The sequence below is a fragment of the Silurus meridionalis genome, chromosome 12 (assembly GCF_014805685.1).
Source record: "Silurus meridionalis isolate SWU-2019-XX chromosome 12, ASM1480568v1, whole genome shotgun sequence".
Classification (NCBI taxonomy): domain Eukaryota; kingdom Metazoa; phylum Chordata; class Actinopteri; order Siluriformes; family Siluridae; genus Silurus; species Silurus meridionalis.
In genome coordinates, this window is record NC_060895.1 from 12,612,627 (window position 1) to 12,633,734 (window position 21,108).

The following is a 21,108-nucleotide window of genomic DNA, read 5'->3' on the forward strand; positions in this document are numbered from 1 at the left end:
AGTGAATACCTCTGAAAAATTTAACTTGTTCCTCCTTTCTCATGCTGATTTTGTATTCTGTGAACAGAAGTTTACGGAGGTTTAGTTTACTACCAGATTTGTGTTCATTTTATTAAATTGAGCTTTTTGAAAAATTATCTTTAAAAATGGAAATGTTTTAACAATTTATTTGCACACCATAATTTTTTTTTTAACTATATATGCATTTTTAAAAGTTAAAATATTTGTTTCTGTGTGTATAATTGTTGCTCTTTCATAACTAGTGTCTGAAAATGTCCTTCTAAATTTCACCCTGACTGTAATGATTCAAGTACCACGTTTAAGTTCTCTTAACCACTGCAACAAACAATGTCAGTAAAGCACAATATAATCTTAAGCCTTTATAGTCTGTAGTTGTTTCCATAATCAATTAAATATACTGAATAGATTTAGATATTTGGTACTTTTAGAAGTATTTTCCAAATACTAGAAATGAGATGTTTCTATCCAGTCATCTCTGCATGAAATTCTTACATGCTCTTCTTGGTTGTTAGGTCAAAGTGCAATGGAGAGAAAGAAAAAGAAAGTCTGCAAACAAAGAAAGCGAGAGAGTAGTCAGGCGGTTTCGCAATCTTCAAAAAGCCCAACCCAGACTCCTACTTTATCTCTAGTACAGGACATTAAAGCTGAAGACAGGAGTGCAGTTTCCACAGAGGCCCAAGTAACAATGGTGCCGAAATCAGAGTGTATAGAGGATTCTGAATATCAAAGCAGGCAGGCCTCAGTTTTCCGTATGCAGTGTAGTAATTCTAAAGCAAAGAGTCCAGCATTGACAGTAAGGAGAATGTCCAGGAGATTAGGAGCAAAGCGCATTACCTCAACTAAACCCACAGTAAAGGACTGTCTTGAGGTCAATGCTGATGGCCAGTCTACAGTGAGCTTTGAAATTGTGACTCCAGAGCCACAGAGTAGAAAAAGTCAGAGACATTTGCCTGGATGTAATAAGAGGAACAGATCTCCTCCCCGAACACGAGAAGTGAGCGATGACTCGGGTGTTTATCAGAGAGGTAAGAGAATGTGTTAGGTCTCATATCACTTTTAATAAATTGATGGAGTCAGCAATATTGTACAGAAACAGATTTGTCGGAATTTGTATGCATTTATTTCTTTTAAAATTACTTTTTATGTGGCCAATTGTATAGGGATCAAAGTTCAAAGGTCTTCTGTGAGGAAATGCAGGCAGATCAATATGGTGGAAAAGGATAAAATATCCAAAATCAAGCCTGACAAATGGCAGAAGGTAAAAGTTTAATCTCGTGTTTATGCAGAATGCTAAGACCATTCCAGTTGTGACCCTAGGGACAAGTTATTTTCTTTTCCAGCTCCTTTCCTGTGGTTCACTATGCATTAAAGGACTTCACTGTGGTTTATGCCAGACCGAGCTCCTTCCCTTTGCTCAAGGTCAGTTTAACTATTATTGAAGTTGCCAGTATGTAGTTTGAAACCACCCTTTTTTCAAGTGATCAAAACATTTTGGAGCGTGTGATTGACTGATATTTTTTGTTGCCCAAGTGTACACTGATATTTTTAACAATTTTATATTTTTTTAACAATTATTAACTCTAAATGTCTTGAGTTTTATCAGTAAATACTGCATTAGCTATACTAGCTACCAGACGTTAAACAGATCATCCAAGGAAAAACAGCAGTTGATAGAAACATTGTAAGGATTATAGCGGAAAAAACCCACAAAAAACTGAGTTACATTACCAACAACCTGCACAGGGAGGGGTGGAGTTGTTAAAATCAATCATTTAAAGAAGACTTTGCGAGCAGAAATATAGCATCCATGCCACACATCTTCTTATAGAACAGTAAGAAAGCCAGATTAGAATACCCATGAGATGAACCACAAATGTGAAAGCGATATTGTTCTTTACCATAGTAATATAAGGCCAAAGTGTGGAGAAAAAAAGGATTTGCTCATGATCAAAACAGAATTTAAGATTGCACAACACAAGAAATCTCGAGGCAGATGGGCTGTAGTAAGATCTGTAGTAGAAGCGCAAAGTTGAGGCTGCAGTGGGCATAGGCTTAATAAAATGAGCAGTTAAGATTAAAGAAATTTAGCCTGGTTTTAATTGCAGAGGCACACAGATAATATGGTAAGGGAAATAGTAGTTCAGTGGATGACAGTGAGATGATGTGGGAATTGTTTTCTTGGCGCATGGGCCAAGTTTTCTGTCCTTGTTAATACCAATCACTGTTTGAATGTCACAGCCTGTTTGAGAATTGTTGCTGACTATGTTCAATTGTGTCATGGCCACAATTTACCCTTCTAATGACTATTTCCAGCCTGATGATGCACAAACTGATTTCATGAACATGACAATAAGTTCAGTGTTCTTCAGTGGACTTCCCTGTCACTAGATCTGAATCCAAAAGAATACCTCTGGAATGTGGTAGAGTGGGAGATTCACAGCATGAAAGTTCAGATGAACTTGTGTATTGCAATCATGCACCAGAATCTCAAACTAACATCTAGTGATGATCCTTATAAAGTGCTTTGTGTATATTCACATCCTTTTTTACAAGTATTACAAGTGCAAGTATTTTTGTACATAAAGTTTGAAATCTAACATTTAAATTGTCTGCTCTTTCTATAACTATGGCTTAACCACTTGCCTGTAGCTACCATTTTGTGCATAAATAAATATAGAGAAAATGAAATATAAAACCCATGTTAAGTGTTTTTGTCTTCTTAGGAGTTGTACAGAGTGCACTGTGTGAAGAAGTGTCTGAGCTAGTAGGGAGCTTGAAGCAATTGAGTAAGAGACCACAATGTCTATGTAGTCCCTTAAGAGCCACTCCGTGGGATGGCAATTCACTACTAATGGTCCAGAACAGCTTAGCTTTACAGACCCTACGCTGTTCACTTCAACCCTACAAACCTGAGAATAAAAAAGGTGAGCTGTTTTGTGTTTCATTTCAATAACCAGAGTTTTTCTTTCTAGACTCTGTTTAATATGATCTAAAAGATTAATGGGTGATCATTTCAAATACAAAAGTGTACAGGAAATTATGTATTGTCTGTATGTTTCTGCTCTTAAATGTATCCACACAAAGATAGAAATTGCTTATAGCAAGTCTGTTACTTGATCCTTTCATGACTACCAAGGACACTAAAAACATCTGAAAAAAAAACACTCTCTAAAATGCTATTCTGTTTGCTCATTTGCTGCTTAAGATCTTTTGATTAATATGGAGTTTTCCTTTTAGATATTTCTGGTGAAATGGGAGTTAAATATGTTGTCTCATGTTTGCTTTACTCTCTTTTTCCTTCTCTGTTTGCTCACTGTGTGCATACAAACTTCCATAAACAAAAGGCTTGTGCTCGTACAATGCAATATGGGACAAGGCCAAGTGTTCAGTGACCCAGCTGCTGCAGTGTCAGAGTTGTGTCTGGCAGCACTGATTGTGGCCTCATCATGGCAGTCGAGGTCCAGCACCCTATGGACCCCACTCTTGACCAGGTAGATTTAACTGTCAAATTTTATGTCAGAAAAAGTAATACTGTAGATAAACTACAAGCAAATAATAAACAGTAGTAAATACATCCATCAGTAGCTTGCTGGTCATTTGCTCATCAGACTTATTTTTTCTATCAGAAAATGCATTGTATGGATTAAAGGCTTTGAAATTGTACATTGCAGGGGCACTCATATGTGCAGGTTTCATAAGCATTGGTGTCGATATGAAATAGTTTCTTTTTTCCGATTACATTAAAGTACATTATCACAAACAAACAGGGACACTTGCGGGCAGATGAATGCACTGTAACCTAATCTATATAACCAAAATACATTTTTGTAGCATGATGAATTAAAATAATTGTGATTTAGTATTCTAGGTTTGTATCATTAGCGCAACACTGAGGGTCCAGAAATCTTTGGCATGCACCTGCTGTCATTTAAGAGTTTGTTTCTGAATGAAATTGTCCACTAATTTCTTAATTTCTCATTTGTGCTATTTACAAATATAGCATTTGTTAGAAAATGTTATCCTTGTCTTAGTTTTTTATATTTTTGAGAACACTTTCAATGGTACAATTACAATGAAGGAATATTCTTCCAGAGTGCCCATTTTCATTTGCCTGTGGTTTTCTTTATACCTCCCAACAGCACTAATCTAAATACAGGTAGTCTCCTTTTTTACAATAGAGATACGTTAGGACAATTCCATCGTAATTCAAAAAAGATGGTACTATGTGTGTGTGACAGCCTTTCCTGCTTAATGCTGATTTATAACTTTCATTTTCTGCTCTAAACTGATGGCTTTCCTCTTCTTTTTTCCCTACAAGCAGGAGACATACTTGGGTGCTTTGAAGACATGCTTTCATCACTAAAATTGCTGTTTGAAACTGTTTGAAACCAGAAAAAGTATCGTGCCTGGCGAAATTGTAAATATTTTTACAATTTTGTCATATCGCTATCGGCATCATAAGATCGAAAAATCGTAAGTCGAACCATCGTACCTCGGGGACCATCTGTAGTGTATAATTCCGAATGATCTGTTTGACATTTTACCTGCAGTTCTGGATAAGCCCACTAGTGGCATTTGGAAATAAGGCCCAGTGATATTGAACACCAGTCAAAGTTAAACCAATCACACAAAGATATGGCCATCTACCTCCTACAGCTATCCTTTTACCATACCACATGCCATAACACACTATGGCCACTCGGCTGTTGTTCGTTTATTTTATTTGACAATGTTCTTAACTTTTTTTGTACATACAGCCTGGCCAGTAAATATCAATCGAGTTATGCTGTGATCATCCTATTAACACTGTATAATAAGACACTGATAGAAATTGCTAGTTTTTTAACTGCTTAGGCTTCTGTTTGTGTTCGTGTGCTCGGGTAAAACTCATCAGTGACACTCGTGTTCAAAGATGACAACTTTAGGGTGCATGTGCAAGTGAAATAGTAGATAATTTCTTTTTCCTCTTCTTTCTGCAGTATCATACCCATGTGCAATAATTGTCTGTAATGAACTGGACAATCACTGCACTATGTTACTTTCTATTATGACCAATGTGAATGTCTTCTTTGCTTGGTCACTTAGTTGTTCTATGTGTAACCGTGTTGTATTATGTCTTGTTTAGCCTAACACTTCTGTGCAGTGCCTATATGTTAAATGTGCACTCTTGGTTTGCTCTCTGAAACAATTGTGGTGCATGCTCAGGCATTTGTGGCCAGTAAAGCTGATACTACTTCAGATCAATTTAACTGGACTTCCAAAAAACAGCATGTGTGTGTCTTTTTATTTTTATTTTTTTATTACCGTTAAATATTGTCTTAATAGCAGTATCAGTGCTGTATGGTAAAATTTACCCATAATTCCAAGTAAAAAGATTTTATGTGGAATTATGGTCCAATTATGTTTCAGGTCAAAGTGTGTCTTGTGTGATGCTCATCATATCACTATGTGGGCGTCGACGTTGTTTTGCTGGAATGTCTCGAGTTGGCCACTGCTGTTGGTGGATCTTTTTGGTGTATCTGTGTGTATTGCATTAGTCTTTTCCTCTCTCTTCACCTTTTTCTATAAAGTGATTAGACCAAGTGCATGACCAGCACTTTGGTTTCCCCTTCAGATATAAATGCATTTAAAAAATGTCTCTCACATGTGCTACTGATTTCTGGGAGCACTAAATGGAGAGTTCCAGCAGTTCACGTCTCTGCTCCTGCTGGCGCAGTTCTAAATGTAGCTGGGATTAGCTGAGCTATTTGCTTGGCAGACTGCTGGCTGCATTAAGCCTGGGTTATGGCTTCTGTTGGAAACAAGAACAGTCCCTCCCATGTAAGGTGCTAAATAACTGGATTCCTCTGAGATTTTTTACTGTTCCCCAGGTATCAGAATGGAATTTCTTGAGCTATAGCATAAATAAAAAATGGTAGAGGTAGATCTTGCAGACAAGCTTGTTAAACTGCAATGGAGATGCTTTTTATTTTCACCCAGGCCCTTGCTGTTATGTTATAAAATAAGAAAAAAGGAATCTGCAAACATTTTTTGTTTGGCTTTGTGCTTTTTCAGAACATATTGTTGCTTATTTTTGACTAAATTTACAATTATTTCCAAGCATTTATTTAACCCAATATCCACAGAACCACAGTAATGTCTCTCTCTCTCACACACACACACACACACACACACACACACACACACACACACACACACACACACACACAACTTTATGACTTTGTCTTTTCATATATGCCTCACTTCAATGAAGCAATACTCTAAACTTTAGTTTGGCTTATTTATGTTAAATATATAATTCTCCATCCCGCTTAGTGTATTCATTTTAACACAGGTAGGTAGATTATTATGCAAATTGCATGTAAAGATGTTTTAGAAAATGTTTAAAAGGTTAAAATGTGTGGGGAAAGTTTTTTGTATGTCCATTTATTCTTTGATTTCCAGTTGCCAGATTCCCTGTAGTGCGAGGTGGGAATACATTCTGCATAGGACACCTGTCCATTGCAGGGAATCATTCACACTGACCTCCACACCTATAGGCAGTTCAGAGGTCAATATAACTATATTTTTGTGAGGTAGAAGTAAACCAGACAAAAAACGTAGACAGCAGCATCCACATAGACAGTAACATGAACTCAGGATCGAACTAAGGAATAAATGTTACCCCCTGTGCCACCAAAATGCTATCATTTGCTTAGATTTTATATTGAATACTAGTAAGCTAGTAAGTATACTTTAAGGTTTGTAAGTTGGCTGTGCTATAAAACATAGGCTGCTATGGGAGTGAACAGATTTCAGCATGTCAGACATGCTTCTGTTTAAAGAAGAGAGAAAATCTTTCTCATTTATACAGACCTGACTCCTCCCATTCCTGAGTATGCGTCACAGCTTGCAAGTCAGTCAGGAGAGGAACTGAAAATAGATGGCTTTGGCAACACTAGAGAAAGGTGTCTATGCCCTCGAGACTGTAGGTGGTCCCTGCTTATGTAAATATTAGAAGTGCTGAGACATGGTATGTCAAAACACGCAGAGCTTCAAGTGCCACACTAATGAATGGGGCCACATGTGAAGTGCCATTGCAGTTTGTTTAAGCAAATGAGGCCTGCTGACAGACATCTGCCTTAATGTGCAGGCTGAGACAACTCAAAACAGAATACACACATTTTCCCTCCCTACCTCTCACTCTTTCCGAATCACTCACTCACACTCTTTAACTCAGCAAATACTGTATGCCTTCTCCCCCTCCCATCTCCTGTTCAACTCGGAGTTTCACAGGGAAACTGATTTTAGTGTCCTACTCACTGGTGCCTTATCACTGTCTGTCATGGGAAAGTCTAATCTTTATTAAGGACTCTCGAAGCTATTTAAATATTTTATTTGATGTACATTAAAACACATGTTGGCTTAGGGCAATATTTTCATATCTGTAGCATTCCATATGTGGAAGGTTGAAAACATTTCAGAGATCATTAAATATTTTAAATAATGGGTTTTAACCAATTTAGGTTATCCAGTAAGGATTAATTGTACTTATTTGGGGTGCACCAATTTTTTTTTTGGCAAATTCAAAAAGTCACTTACACATTTTAAGAATACTGCTAATGTATGTGCAGTTTGACACCCTCTTTTACGTCATCATTAGGGGGAAAAACGCTGCTGTTTATAGAATGTTTGGTTGATAAATCTTTCTCAGCACTGCACCTCAATTGTTATGCATGGCACTTTACTGGGTGTTGTCTTATGTTTGCATCGGTCACTGATGTGTTTAACCTCAGGGTTATTCTTCATAACTTTGATTTACTTTATTAGTGCACATTTCGGCTATACTTCTAAAGTATAGCTTTTTTTCTAAGATATAGCATCTATCCTTTTCCTGTGTTTGTGTTAAGAACTAATTGGGATCACATATTCACATACTAATAGTGTGAACATTAAAACTTTTGTAATATAGTAGTATATTTGGTGTTTCTCAGTCCTATTTTAAGATTGATCACATGCATTACATGTACATTACAGATGCACGGTGCTAGGCTGCTTGCAGATTAGGAGTGTTTTTTTTATTGAGTTTAATCTTACAATTTTAGTTTTGCAAAAAAAAAAAGATCTCAAGGCTTAAAGAAGCCAATTGCAACCCTTTAAGGCTGCCTCAGTGCTTGCACATCTATTGTACAAAAATGTTAGCCCAGTGTCAATGATTGTTGTAAAATGAATATAACTGTTCTGAATGTCTACACAAACTGAGATGCTTCTTTCTACAGTTGTTTTGAAAGCTGTTTTAGAAGGTGACTCGGTGCTAAAAGTTCAGGGCTACTGATCAGAAGGCTGTCCCTGGGGGCCCTTACATAAGCCTCTTAACCCTCTCTGCTCTAGAAGTATATCCTTGAGGTGCATATTACTGGGGGTCATCCAGAATATAATCTAAACAGCTTGTACATTCTAAAGCAAACTTGTGTAACATGATAAAGGCTTGATGTAAAAAGTTTATTATTAATAATATGAGGTGATATAAGAGTATTTGTCATACCCAATTGTGTAATTGTGTAGCTCTAAAAAATAAAATATGGCCTGTCTGTAGAGCTCCGTAAGGAAGGACAACTTGACTTGTGCAGGCTTCTCACCTGGATCACACAAAAAAACAAAACGGTGTCAAAACACCCTGAAGCCTATCTTCTATTGTCTATAAGTGGTAATGCCTTAGAAACTGAAAATATTATGCGTTATCATTTTCCATAAAGGATGAAAGGCACTTAGGCTGTCAAAGGAGGCCTGCACTGGGGCTTTGTGTGCTTTGCCAAGCAAAGGATTACCTATGTAAAAGAGCAGAGGGAGGTGTCAGGACAGGTGTCTCTCAGCATTGAGAAGCTCAGCTGGCAGGAATCCAGACTCACTCACGCATCCGCAGCTCCCCTCCCTTCCTCTTCGTGTCAGTGCATAATACCTGCAGGCTGCCTGACAATAGTAGCATCACTGGCAAACCAGGAGAACACCTCAAAAGCAAACAGCCACTGGTCAGTCACAAAAGAAAACCGGGTACTGCTGCACCTTTGTGCCTCTGTGTGTCTTAGTGCAAGCACAAAGAGCTGCAGTCCTGCACAGCAGGTGTCACATTAAAGTGCTGCTTTGATGTATTGTGCTCTTCTGTTGCTCTGCTGATCCATGTTTGCTTTCTCCCAGTTCGTTTCCAATCACAGCCAACACAACATTGTTTTTTTGATCTGACAGGAAGGTGCTGTGCCTAGCTTTGTTAATAAGTGTATTTGTAAGGAGTGATGTCAATATTATCCTATCCTTCTTTCTTTATTTGTGTTGAAACCTGATACCCAAACATATATTCCTAATGATATAGGTAATATAATGCTGTATAAGTATATAGAGTGTCATGTAAAATGATTTATATATTCATATATTCTAAACCATGGTTATGAATGTAAATCATTACATACTTTTTTTTAAATTTTGTTTTGATATAAATCACGTTATGTTAGATACATGAAGTTCTGTAGTTGCAGCCAGGAGATGTCAGTATTCTCCAGAGTAAAAGATTTTCTCCATTTAGTGCCAGGGCCCCCCGCCCCCGTTTAGTTGAAGATAACTGAAGCATTATTTCTCTTGTTCAGAAATGTCTTATTTAGAATCAAAAAGTTTTTAGCAGACCCTTTAACTGACAGTATATCACAACATAATTTTAGCCCTTACAGTTTGTTGAATCCAATTGCAGTGTTTGCTTTTGTGCATTTGAACAGGGTTTTAAACAGATGATGGATTGCCACAAGAGGAGTGAACATGTCGATAATTGTCGTGATGTAGATCCTGCAGCGCCAGGGAGCTGAGCATCTCTGTAAAGCTTTGTTTGCTGGATGCACTAAAGCTGGCAATAATGACAAGGCAAACAGGATTATTGACAGAGATACAAAAGGTTCTTTAAAGGTGTCTTAACCAACTGTGAATGAAGTACCTACTCAGAACACTGTGGGAGGTACATCGCAACAACACAAACCGGGTGAATCATTTAACCCTATGCAGTACAGTCAGATTTATCCACAGATGGCGAGAAGTGTTAAAGGGGATGACTTCCTGTAGAACAGAGCATCAAGCGTTGAGAATGGTAAGCCAACCCAGATCCCTGAACTTCACAATTAAGATCAAATGGTGCTTTATTTTGATGCATCATTTGCTGTTATTGGCCCTGAGATTTCCGCTTCTCCATTCTTTCTTCAGTTATTAGTTCAGTTATGCCATGAGGAGGTGATATGGTTGCATGTGCTGATTATATTTTAATACTACATCTACTTACACTAATCTTTTGTCAGTGCTCTTCCCTCTTTGTTGAGCTTTAAAACTCATGCATGAACACTCCCATCTCTCTGACTTTCAATGCAGCTTGTCTTTAAGGAGATAGGGGGTGCTGTTTAATAACACATCTGCCCCTGTGCAGTCTCCACTTATGGCCCTACGTCGTCAAATGGAAATGACTGCCTGTTTACAACCACCAAGGCCCTTTCAAACATTTGCTTGATGGTGAGTGAATGCCATTTTTGCAAATGAGCCCAATGTCTTCTAACGCCAGCTTTGCATAGCTGTTCAAACTTTCGTCTAGGTGGTGGCAATCAGCAATACAAATACAGGCAAAAATCTCTCTTTTGTGTTAGTCTGCTCTATTTCTGATCTTTTCTCTGAGTTTCCCTCATAGGCCCCATTGAAGAAAAAAAGATTTCTTTAAGCAGAAAGCCATTGTGTTTGGCTTTGACGGAATCTTGCAATTTAAAGTGTTGGGTAGATTATGAAGATGTTTTTGTGTGTTTAGAAAATGCAGGAAAGTACACACTTCAGACTCAAAAAAACTAATGGAGTGCTTAAAACAACATGGTTTCCTGGGAGACTAAGTAGTAGTAACACAAGCAAGTGGGAACCAACAACAGCCTGTCAACACACAATGATGTGTGAGTGTACTTGACTAGGCCTGTGCAATCTGTTGAAGTGTCATTTTCCTCGTGTTGCCCGAAGAAGTGGCTCATAGTTTTGAGACAATTTACATTAAAAACATTAACAAAAAGGAAAGCATATTTTAAACCCTTTCCTGCAGTTTTTATTCATAAACGATAGGTGACATTCAGATTAAGAAAGGCATATTTTCTCATAATAATTTGTGATTACTTGTCTTTTATTTCTTCCTGTGAGCCCACATAAGAATAAAAATGATAGTAAGTCATGCAGGACTGTGTCTTCCTCCATTAGCATTGTCTCAGTCAGAAGCTCTTGGTTTTTAATCCTTGTTCTGTTCTGCATGCTAGCAGATGATTTAAATAATCACCAGTCAATATTTATCTGCCCAACATTAAGAGTAAACGGCATTGCTTTATTTTGAGAATTTGGTGCCACTAATACTAACTGCCAAAAGCTTCATGGGTGTTACAGAAATAAAGCTCAGGGATTCCCCTCTCACACATGCTGTCACTTGACAAATGTGCTCTGCTCTCTCTTGTCCTTATGCACACAGTGCATGCACACACAAACACCCAGTAAACACAGACAAACACAGGCACAGGCTATGAGACTAATCTGAAGTGTAAACAAGGGAGGAGTACACGGGGACTACAGTGATGTATTGACTTGGGGTTGAGGCTAATGTGGTGGTCTTAAGCCAAGAGAGCGTGTGTTTGTGCGTATTGGGGGTGGGGGTGTTTTCTTAAAATGTGTATTTGATTTCTGACAAACTAGATTGCTGGCATTAGCAGGAAAGATAACATGTAGTAAAATACATTTAAATATGTTTCAACAATATAATTGATTTTCAATTTTTATTTAGATACATAATTAATAACTTGGCATCTTGGACCGTTTTTTGTATGATGTTTGTTTGATGCCCCCGACTGATATATAATTTGGACTGAGTCTCCTACTAGTACAGTGTCTCTGACTCAGTGTCTCGGAGTCTCTTACAGTAACTTTGTCAGTACCTGTTCTGTATTGTCATACTTTTGATTTAATCAGGTGTCATCCCTCGTCCTCTTGTCATATTTAACAATAATTAAGCCGTTACTCTTCCGTTCTCACACTTTGCTTCTTAATTCATTTCAACTTGCATCATTCACCATGCATTATTCAAACAACAAAGGTTTGGAAACTTAGCCAGGATGTCAACTAATCCAGCATTAATTATGCTCTCCACACTCCTGTGTGGTACATCCATGCTCACTAACTTGGTGGATACAGAGAATTCTGAAGACTCACCCTAAGTCTTTAAAAGCTTAATTATAGCGCAGAAAGATTTCTCCTGGTGGGGACTGAATTATATAACATTAAATAGAATAATTCAATGTATAAATGATGTTTGTCCCTTTTGTTTCAGCAGTTTTATAAACGGAAACGCTTTTACCACCTTTCACCATCTAACGAATTCCGCATTCATAAAATTTATATAAAACTTTTCTTGTGTGCTGTAGTTTTCTGGAATGTGACTCACCGAAAATTTTTGGAATACCTTACCCATCTTTCTGATGATCTTGCTTTAAGACAGTGTTGGCACTCTAGTGTTTTTACTGTATCTCTGCATTCCAGCTGCATCAGATGGCGAGCCAGTGCATTGCAGACTGTCAGGCTGGAAGAGATGGTGAGATAAAGGACAATGTGCTCAAGTTTTTAGCATAACAGAGCTTGGTGCTTGGTGGCTGGCAACAGTACTTGCAACAAAAGCTACCACTTTACCAAAGCTGTTGACAGTCAATGTCTCTTTCTCAGAATTGACAAATAGCAGTTTGACCTAACCTTCCAGGCAAATGAGTCATTATGTGACCTTATTGGCTTTATACATGGACATTTATTAAAAACACAACTATAGTGCTTGCTCACAGCTGGTCAAGCAAACGTGAGACCACCCGGAACAAGTGTATCAATAAAAAAAATCCAATCCAGAATCAAAGGAGCAGAGCACAGCAAACGTCTATCTCTATTTAGCAAAATCATCCAGCACACTGAAAGTGATCAGGTGCTCCACTCAAACCATTCCCGGCAGATATACTACATGCATGGAAGATAAAGGCCAGAGGAATTTTAATACTCACACTCCACTGTAGTCCTGCCATTACTAGAAACCAGGGCACAAACCTAATCAATGCCTAAGAAACAATAAAACAAAACAAAAGACAAACACAATACAGACAAATGTGGGGAATATCTTTAGTGGTCTAATTAATTATGTTTTGCTTAAATAAAAATTATATTATACAACATACCTTCAACCTGAAAAAAAGCAAATAAACGAACCATATTATTATTATTAATTTTTTTCTGTTTACCGTGATATTGGCTAGGTAACTAATATGAAACTGAATTAAACTGATTTTAAACCTGAAATTATTTTTAGTAGCCATTTGTAGTTGTCATTATAGAGCTCTTTGAATGGCAGGAGCGAGTCACAATTTATTAGTTTTCTGTTCCTACACACCTGAATCAATGCTTTGACTAATTATCATCTGCTGTAAAACTTCATGCAGGCATGTTAGAGCATGGGAAACATAAAACCATAGATTACAAGTGCTGGAAAGGTTTGGTCTGCTGTCAGCTTGCCAATTGTAAGTGTAATGAGACTACTTTACCAAGAATTCTACCTTATCATTACTGGACAAGCAACAAACTGCTATAAAGAACTCTTGGGAGGCGATGCATTTATTTAATCCTTTACATTAAACTCCTTTCTAGAGTGAAAGTTAAAAGTGACAGAAATAATCCAGAGTGTGTTTTTGTAGATCTGCATTTGTCTTTGTGCAGCTATTTCCTTCCTCATCATCTTACTGATGCAGACAGCTATCCGTTCTATTCATTGAAGTCATTCACATTTTCTATTTCCAAAAAAAAACTCCACATTCCCAATTTCTACACTAAGAGCATAGAGATTTGCGGTGTGCTACACGTTTATGCTTGGGGGCTTGTAATAGCGAATTAGTAATTCTGCAAATAAGAGATTGGTGACATGTACACACACACATTGTCACTTTTACATACTAACAGTTTGCTTATAAGCAAAGCAAACAAATTAGATTATGTGGTGACCACATTAAACTTACTTCAGGGGATTGTATCAGTATATCTGAAGAAACCTGTATATCAGTGACAGATTATTAATAGTAATTAAGCTCATTAGGAATGTGTTGCTCTGTTTCACATTATGAAATGAAGGTCAAGCATATTCTGTCCGAGAACGTTTTTCGTGTCTTACGTAAGGAATGTCTTTCACTTGTTTACCAGACAACATTGAAGCAAATGATAAACTTGAACAAATATTCAGTTGTAACACAGGAAGCACATTCACTATCATTTAAAATCATTCACTGGTCTGACCTCACATGCTTAATGCCTGTGTTGTTTGCATAACGCCTTCACAAACATGACTCTTTTCACATCATGACTGCAGTAATACTGAAAGATGACATGATTAAGACACTGAAGGCACGATCAGTACCCGATCTTGCATTCCATCAACAATGTTACTATTCAACCATGCTGGCATTGGTGTCCAGGTGTGTCATAGATATTTAAGTCTCTTAACCTTGCATTCTCTTTCTCACTTTTAAAACCATCGTCTGTACATGTGATATTTTTTTATATAAGGCTACATAGGTAGGATATTGTAACTAAAATAAAATTTGCATAATTTCGGGGTTATAGAGGTGTTGATGATAAAGTCATGATAAAGGGATATTGACTTGTGTGACAAAGTAGGCACTAGTTCTAGCCAAGAGGCTTTGTCAGTTTGCAACAGCTTTACTTAAGCTTATGGGGATGATGACTTGCAAAGACTTATTGGAGCCTGAATTAAGGGAGTGAATCACTAAGTGTGTCGTGCTTTGCAGGCTTAGGATGCTTAGTGTGCACCAGTATGGCACCAATAGTTGTCTCCTGACATTATTATAAGCTAGAGGTATATGAGTACATCTTAATCTATTGACAAGATAAAAAAAAAGGGTTTCATGGTCTAACAAAGGTACTTGGTTTTGAAGGCACTGCATTTATACAACATATCATTATGCGAAGATAAGTGCTCAAAGAAAAACTGGCAGAAGTTAAAATGAATGTTTATACTGTTCTTGTTACATGTAACACTATGCAATTATACCCTATATAGAATATGTGCTCAGTCATTCAAGTTGTATTTTTTATTTTTTTTGCTTATTAACCTGGATAATTGTGTATATATAATCTATTTGCACAGTTTTAATAAACAATGCACTAGTCAGGTAATCAATTTCATGACTTGCCTCTTCTGCCTGTACAGTCTGGCAGGTACCTAGAATTTGTCAGACTAAATAACTGACCTATGCAGGGGTGATCAGTTGCAGGTGAAGCATTAGGAACCAGATGATATCCTGTATTTAGAAAAAAATGTATGTGGTTGCTGTTTAAAGGCCTGAGAGCCTCTCTTATCATGCAAAATGCAGACTCTCCTGGCAAAACACTTGGAGTGGCTAGGGTTATTTGAGAGCAGACTCTGGTTCCGGTCTGTTCCCGGGAGTGGAATATTCAGGCCAGAGTTCCACTAGAGGTATAGCACAGAATAATTTTCTGAACTTAAACCAAACAATTATGCAGAATGTGCTGTAACTGCTGAATTGCATTTAAATGCATAATATTTCAGGGTAAATATAAAAAGTCTAAGGGAATCTATTGACTATACCTATGCACCTACCTACCATATTAAGAACACTATTCTAATATTGGTTAGGGCTACACTTATCTCTCAAACAGCTTTAATTCTTTGTGGTGTGGTTTACACTAGACACTGGAAACATTTCTTCAAGTTTCGGGTCTATTTCTATGTGATTGCATCACAGAATTTTTGCTGATTTCTGGTGCACTTTTATATCACAAAGTTTTAACCCTACCATCCGTGTATGTCTGCAGATATTCTACATTTTTTCCAAACATATTGGAACGTGCCTAAAAGATATTTCTTGTTGACCAGGTGGTAGATTGATTGTTTAAACAAACAGTAGCTCTAAATAGGTATTCTGTAACACTGCATTTGTTGATAAAAAAAAAAAAAAAAGGGATGCAAAAAAAAAAGCAGAAGGGAGTCAAAAGTTTTGGAAAACAAAATGAACTTTTTCCAAAATGATTAAAAGGCCAAAGTGTGGAGAAGGAAACGTTTGACTCATGAGCCAAAACAAGCTCCATGGTCAACCACAGTGGTCTTGGGTTTAACAACGGGAATTGCTTCTGGAATAGGTTGATTAATTTTTCACTGATGATGTAACTCATAATGGTAGCAGCAGAATGACTTCTTAAGTCTGTCACATTCTGTCCCCTAATTTGGAGAATGTATAAAATTTAATTGGGAGGAACATGTAGCAATGCAATGATCCAAAACACAACTTTCTATCGGCTTCTCCCATTAGGGGTCACCATAGCGGATCACCCGTATTCATGATCCGCATGTTCGATTTGGCACATGTTTTTACGCTGGATGCCCTTCCTAACGCAACCCTCCCCATTTATCCGGGCTTGGGACCGGCACTAAAAGTGCACTGGCTTGTGCAACTCTAATGGCTAGGGTCGGTTCCCTGACCGGGGATCGAACCCGGGCCGCAGCGGTAAGAGCACCACATCCTAACCACTAGACCACCAGGGAACCTACAAAGGAACACAACAAAGGACTTAAATAAAATAAAAGTAAAATGGTTTTGACTGACCGAGTCAATCATCAGATCAAAGGGAAGGGAATCAAAAAGATGAATGCAACAGTTTGGTGATGTCAGTGGATTGTATGATTGATTCAGGTACTGCTAGCAAATAAAAGGCCAGCAAATATTATTGGTATGGTCTTCATATAAATTTAAATAAATATGTTCCATATACATTTTATTACTAAATAGATGGTCTGCCACAAGTGGTTCCATGTTCCCAGTTGTTTAACAGAATATATTGTGACATGAAAGCTGAAATTCTGACCTATTTTTCTCTATATTTGTCTCATATTCATCTTTTGACTTTAAACTGAAATGTCAACACATTTGGCTTGTTCCAATACTTTTGGAAGGGTGTATGTAAGCAATAACACACAACCAGCACAACATTATGAAAATAATGCATGCATTGCTGTGTGATAAAACATAAGGGTTTTTTTATTATTATTTTGTGACAAATATTTATATGCATGTATGCACACCACATTTTGCATTTTAAAACAGAACCAGTATTCTCAGCTCCTTAAATGCCATTAAGTTTGGCAGGTAAGTTGTTCATAAGTTTTTCATTGTCACAATCTTTCCAAGTAAATTATTGTCCAAATACCTATTTTCCTCTCACTGTATGAGCAAAAAGACATTATTACAATAAACAGTTGTTAAATGTTCCATTAAGTGTTGCATGTTCTGCACTCACACAATTTAACCAGTAGAGGGGATTGATGCTCCGGCTCATGAAAGACAAACGGCGGGGAGGACGTCAGCTTTCACAGTAAATTTAATCAGTAAAAGCAAACTTGCTCCGTTTTATCAAAACAGTTCAACTCGACCATCCCAGTAGTCTATTCCTGTTTTACATATTTTGTATAGAAGGTAAGGGTTTGTTATTTTGGTTTACATCCAAATATCTTTCCTCTGGAGATGGTTCTGGTTCATGTGAGCAAAGCGTAAGCCCAGCCTTGGGCTTAAACAAATTGGTTTTCCACTTCCGTAAATGAGTAATGCCTTTAAAGGAGTGCTGGGGTGTGGGAGAGTAAAAAGACTGCAGGGGCAGCTTGAGGAATCCACTATTGTAAACACAATCCCTCTATTCATTTAATACAAATGCAAAGAGGGAGCAGGGAGGTAAGGCTCCTCTATAGCTATGAAATAATGGTCTAAAGCTAAATGTGATCTTTTATATAGAGGTCATGAAGAACTCCTACATGTTTATACCACTCTGTCATACTGTTTATTTTTGTTTTCTTTTTTTTTTTTCTAAACAGGGTTTTTCTTCTTATCATATGTTTTTTAATATGTAAGCCATTTCTTTGTTATTTTACAAACATAAATGTATTCATAACGTGCAAGACCAACCTTATTTTCTTTATATAAATACTTTTAAACCGCATGTAAATAGGTTTAGTCACAAATTTCTTAGCAGCTTGAACTTCAACTGTCTTCACATGAACCTTATTGTCCTTTTACCTTTACAGTATATAGTCGATATGATTTGAACTCTGGTATGTTTTCTTCTGCAGTGTTTAGGCAGGTGAGAAAACAGCAATCACATTTGTATGTGTACTGGTAACTGGTCCAAGACCACCTGAGTGAACTAGTCCCAGTCTGGTTCCAATTGAACTCTAGTGAGGTTCAATTGCAGGAAGTGAACCAAGCATGCAATGTATTTTGGGTGGCTGGAGGCATTTTTGTAGCTTTGAGGGTTTTAAACTGAACTTAAGGACAAAGCTTACATGACGTTTGACATGAGGTTCTTTAATCTTTGATAGATGAACAGAAAGGAAAAATAAAAGGTGGATTTGATACACAAAATGTTTTAAACTGATTAATTATGTATCTGTTAACTTATTGAGCATGTTTTCAAAAGTGAATAAATGATTAAAATTTATGAGAATGTTAGTTCTTAGTGTAATTTAGCTGTTTTTTGTTTCTTTAAATCATGTGAAATTAATCCTAACTAAGTGTCAAGTAAATAAAACGTTTTAATTTATGATCTGATTGCTACTCAGCAAACAGAAAAAAGAGAAATCATCACTGAGCAGTTTTATTCCAAGACCAGATCTGAGGGTTATAGACATTTGACATGGTAGGCCAAACAATTATATACCCCATCACCCCCTTCTTCTTAGTTAACCAACCAACAAGCTGGCAGGACTTAGTGCTTAAGCCTTTCCTACAGCCACCGCCACTAAATAACTCTTACGATGGGATTATAGACGAAGATAATTGGGGTTGTTAAAAGTCAAATCTTGCTTGGAAAATTTTAGCAAAACCCTTTGGACACTAACCAGATTTTTTTTTCATGTTCCCACCTTAATATCAAGCAGAGATTTTGCCACATGAGGGAATGTGTTGAGAATATTATCCCAAACAAATTCCTCATACTAACAAAGCAACATTTTTCCTCTTTTCCAGTGACAAATACAGATACACATACAAGATACCAAGTAAACTAGAGCCTTACTTTTATATAAGAAACATTTATTTTTATTTGGGTCATTTGCAGACTTCTGCATTCATTAGGACCATCAAATTAGCCTCTGTGATGGTGCCATGGTTTCTATAAATGTGTATGATTTATTGATGTATGTATTTGGAGAGGAGAGCATGCTATCCATATTTCAGATTGTATAAGTAGCCAATTACAGAATTAAAGCCAACCCAGAGTTTTATTCCTTATGCCTCTTTGTGGAACTGCACTCTTTTGCCATCACAAAACATTGAGCATCGCCTTTCTGAGGCCTTTGAATAACCCAGTGGCTAAAAAATAAAATACTAATCCACCTCCTCACACAAGGTAATTAATAATTTTTTATTGCTGCTTTTATCTAAAGCCTCCTAGTTAAGTTTGTTTTATTAGAGCCAACCAGATGTATCTTTTGATCAAGGAGCACAGCCACAGTGTGTCCTAGAACTAAGTTGAACTTCTACCAGCATGTCCCTCCCTTTTGAGCCCACCTTTTTGTTTCCAGTAGCCTTAACTCACCCCGCTAAACTGTATTGCTGTTAATCACCAGGCAAAATATGTAGCTAGCTGGCATCGATAACATGACATTGAGCAGGTTGCTGTGTTTATGGTCAAACATGACCTCATCTGTGTGAAATCAGTAACCTGGTGAGAGGAAGACTGGAGTAACTGTGTGCTCTATAATGTGTCCCTTCTCTCTTAGTCACCTCCGTGTTGCACCCAAACAGCACCAGTGGGGCGTTGAGCACGTAAAGCCATCTGGTCGCCCCAGCAGATCAGGATGCATGTGGATTGAATCAAAATGATCCACTAATTGACTATTTACTGGGCTCCAAAAAGGCAGTAATGGACTTGATATTAAATCCCCTCTAAAGTATTTAAAGCCTGTTTCTGAGTGCTTTTTCGGAAAGAAGGTCCTGCTTTTACAAGAGAAAGAGACTTAAGCTCCCAGGTCAGAGTGTGCCCAGCCAAGGTAGCTCTCAGACAGGATTTAGGGGTAACAGTGGGAAGCGGTGGGAGAAGGGCAAGGTAGAGGAGGGGAGAGGCACAGCCAGATACACCCCAATGAGTTCCAGATGCACCCAAGTCCCATTCTTGCACAAATAGATACTGCAAGCTATAGTGTTCTATGTGGGGCTTAAACTTGACTTCTCTTTAATGGTGATGGAGTACTTTTTATGTGGGAAGTTAAATCTTATAAATCTTTAGGGTCTTGGCTTGTCTTCTTATATCCTATGAAAGAAGCTTCAGCTTTAAAAAAAAGTCCGGTTAAGTTTTGATCAGATGACAATAAGCAGAAGTTCTTTTCAAGTGATCTAAGATTTATCAGAGGTCGGCTTAAGCATGAGCGAGTGGGTCTGTTTTTAAAAGCAGATTAAAAAGCCACATGATGTTTCCTGCTCTCCTCACTGTATGTTGCTTAGGATCGCAACCTCGGGGCAATGCAGCCATCTTTTTCATAGCTCATTTATCATAGCATTTGAATTCTGCATAGAATGCATAGCTACACTGTATATAATTAAGTGTTGTGGCACTTTTTAAAAGAAACAGTTTTTGTTTTTCTCTTCCCTCAGATCTGGTTGGTTCCATCAGCACTGCAGTTCTGCTATAGGATCAGGACTTTTGGGCCTTTTTTGTGGAGTCAGCAGTAAGCTGCATTTTCACTTGCTTTAATGTTTTTGCATGTATGCAATTATACATGCAAACTTTTTTTTTTTTTTTTTTTTTGAGTCAACTATACATATTACTCCAGTAACATTATGTGACAGCCTTACTCATTGCTGCTGATGTTGCACAATAAAAACTTGTATAAAATCTTACTTGTGCTTTATGGTCAAACATGTTGGCTTACATTTCTTCCTGAAAAACTCAGTATGGAGAACACATAAGTGTATTGACACATTACTGCACTTGTATTATCTAAGTAGCTGCTTCATATAG

General features: G+C 37.4%; 1 protein-coding gene and 1 non-coding gene across 5 annotated transcripts; one reads left to right on the forward strand and one right to left on the reverse strand.

Moving 5' to 3' along the window:
- The first annotated feature begins 539 nt into the window (after nt 1–539).
- LOC124394609 lies at nt 540–21,040 on the forward strand. 4 transcript variants are annotated; one of them, XR_006927525.1, is made up of 6 exons: nt 540–1,046; nt 1,182–1,279; nt 1,362–1,440; nt 2,745–2,945; nt 3,366–3,512; nt 20,742–21,040. XR_006927525.1 is itself a non-coding variant. In XM_046862965.1 (5 exons), exons 1-5 carry the CDS (start codon nt 545–547, stop codon nt 3,452–3,454), a joined length of 969 nt encoding a protein of 322 aa, XP_046718921.1. In that variant the 5' UTR covers nt 540–544; the 3' UTR covers nt 3,455–6,190. The 4 variants fall into 4 exon arrangements, 1 of the variants encoding a protein (XP_046718921.1); XR_006927526.1 differs by lacking the exon at nt 20,742–21,040 and adding an exon at nt 8,757–9,581; XR_006927527.1 differs by lacking the exon at nt 20,742–21,040 and adding an exon at nt 4,343–6,149.
- trnak-cuu lies at nt 16,574–16,645 on the reverse strand. The gene has a single exon. It is a non-coding gene; the product is annotated as a tRNA-Lys (tRNA).
- Nucleotides 21,041–21,108: the final 68 nt, after the last annotated feature.

Coding starts and splice junctions, on each gene's coding strand:
- LOC124394609 (XM_046862965.1), top strand. CDS start 545: ATGGAGAGAAAGAAAAAGAAAGTCTGCAAACAAAGAAAGCGAGAGAGT. Junction 1,047..1,181: donor CTCGGGTGTTTATCAGAGAG/GTAAGAGAATGT, acceptor CCAATTGTATAG/GGATCAAAGTTCAAAGGTCT. Junction 1,441..2,744: donor GCTCCTTCCCTTTGCTCAAG/GTCAGTTTAACT, acceptor TTGTCTTCTTAG/GAGTTGTACAGAGTGCACTG.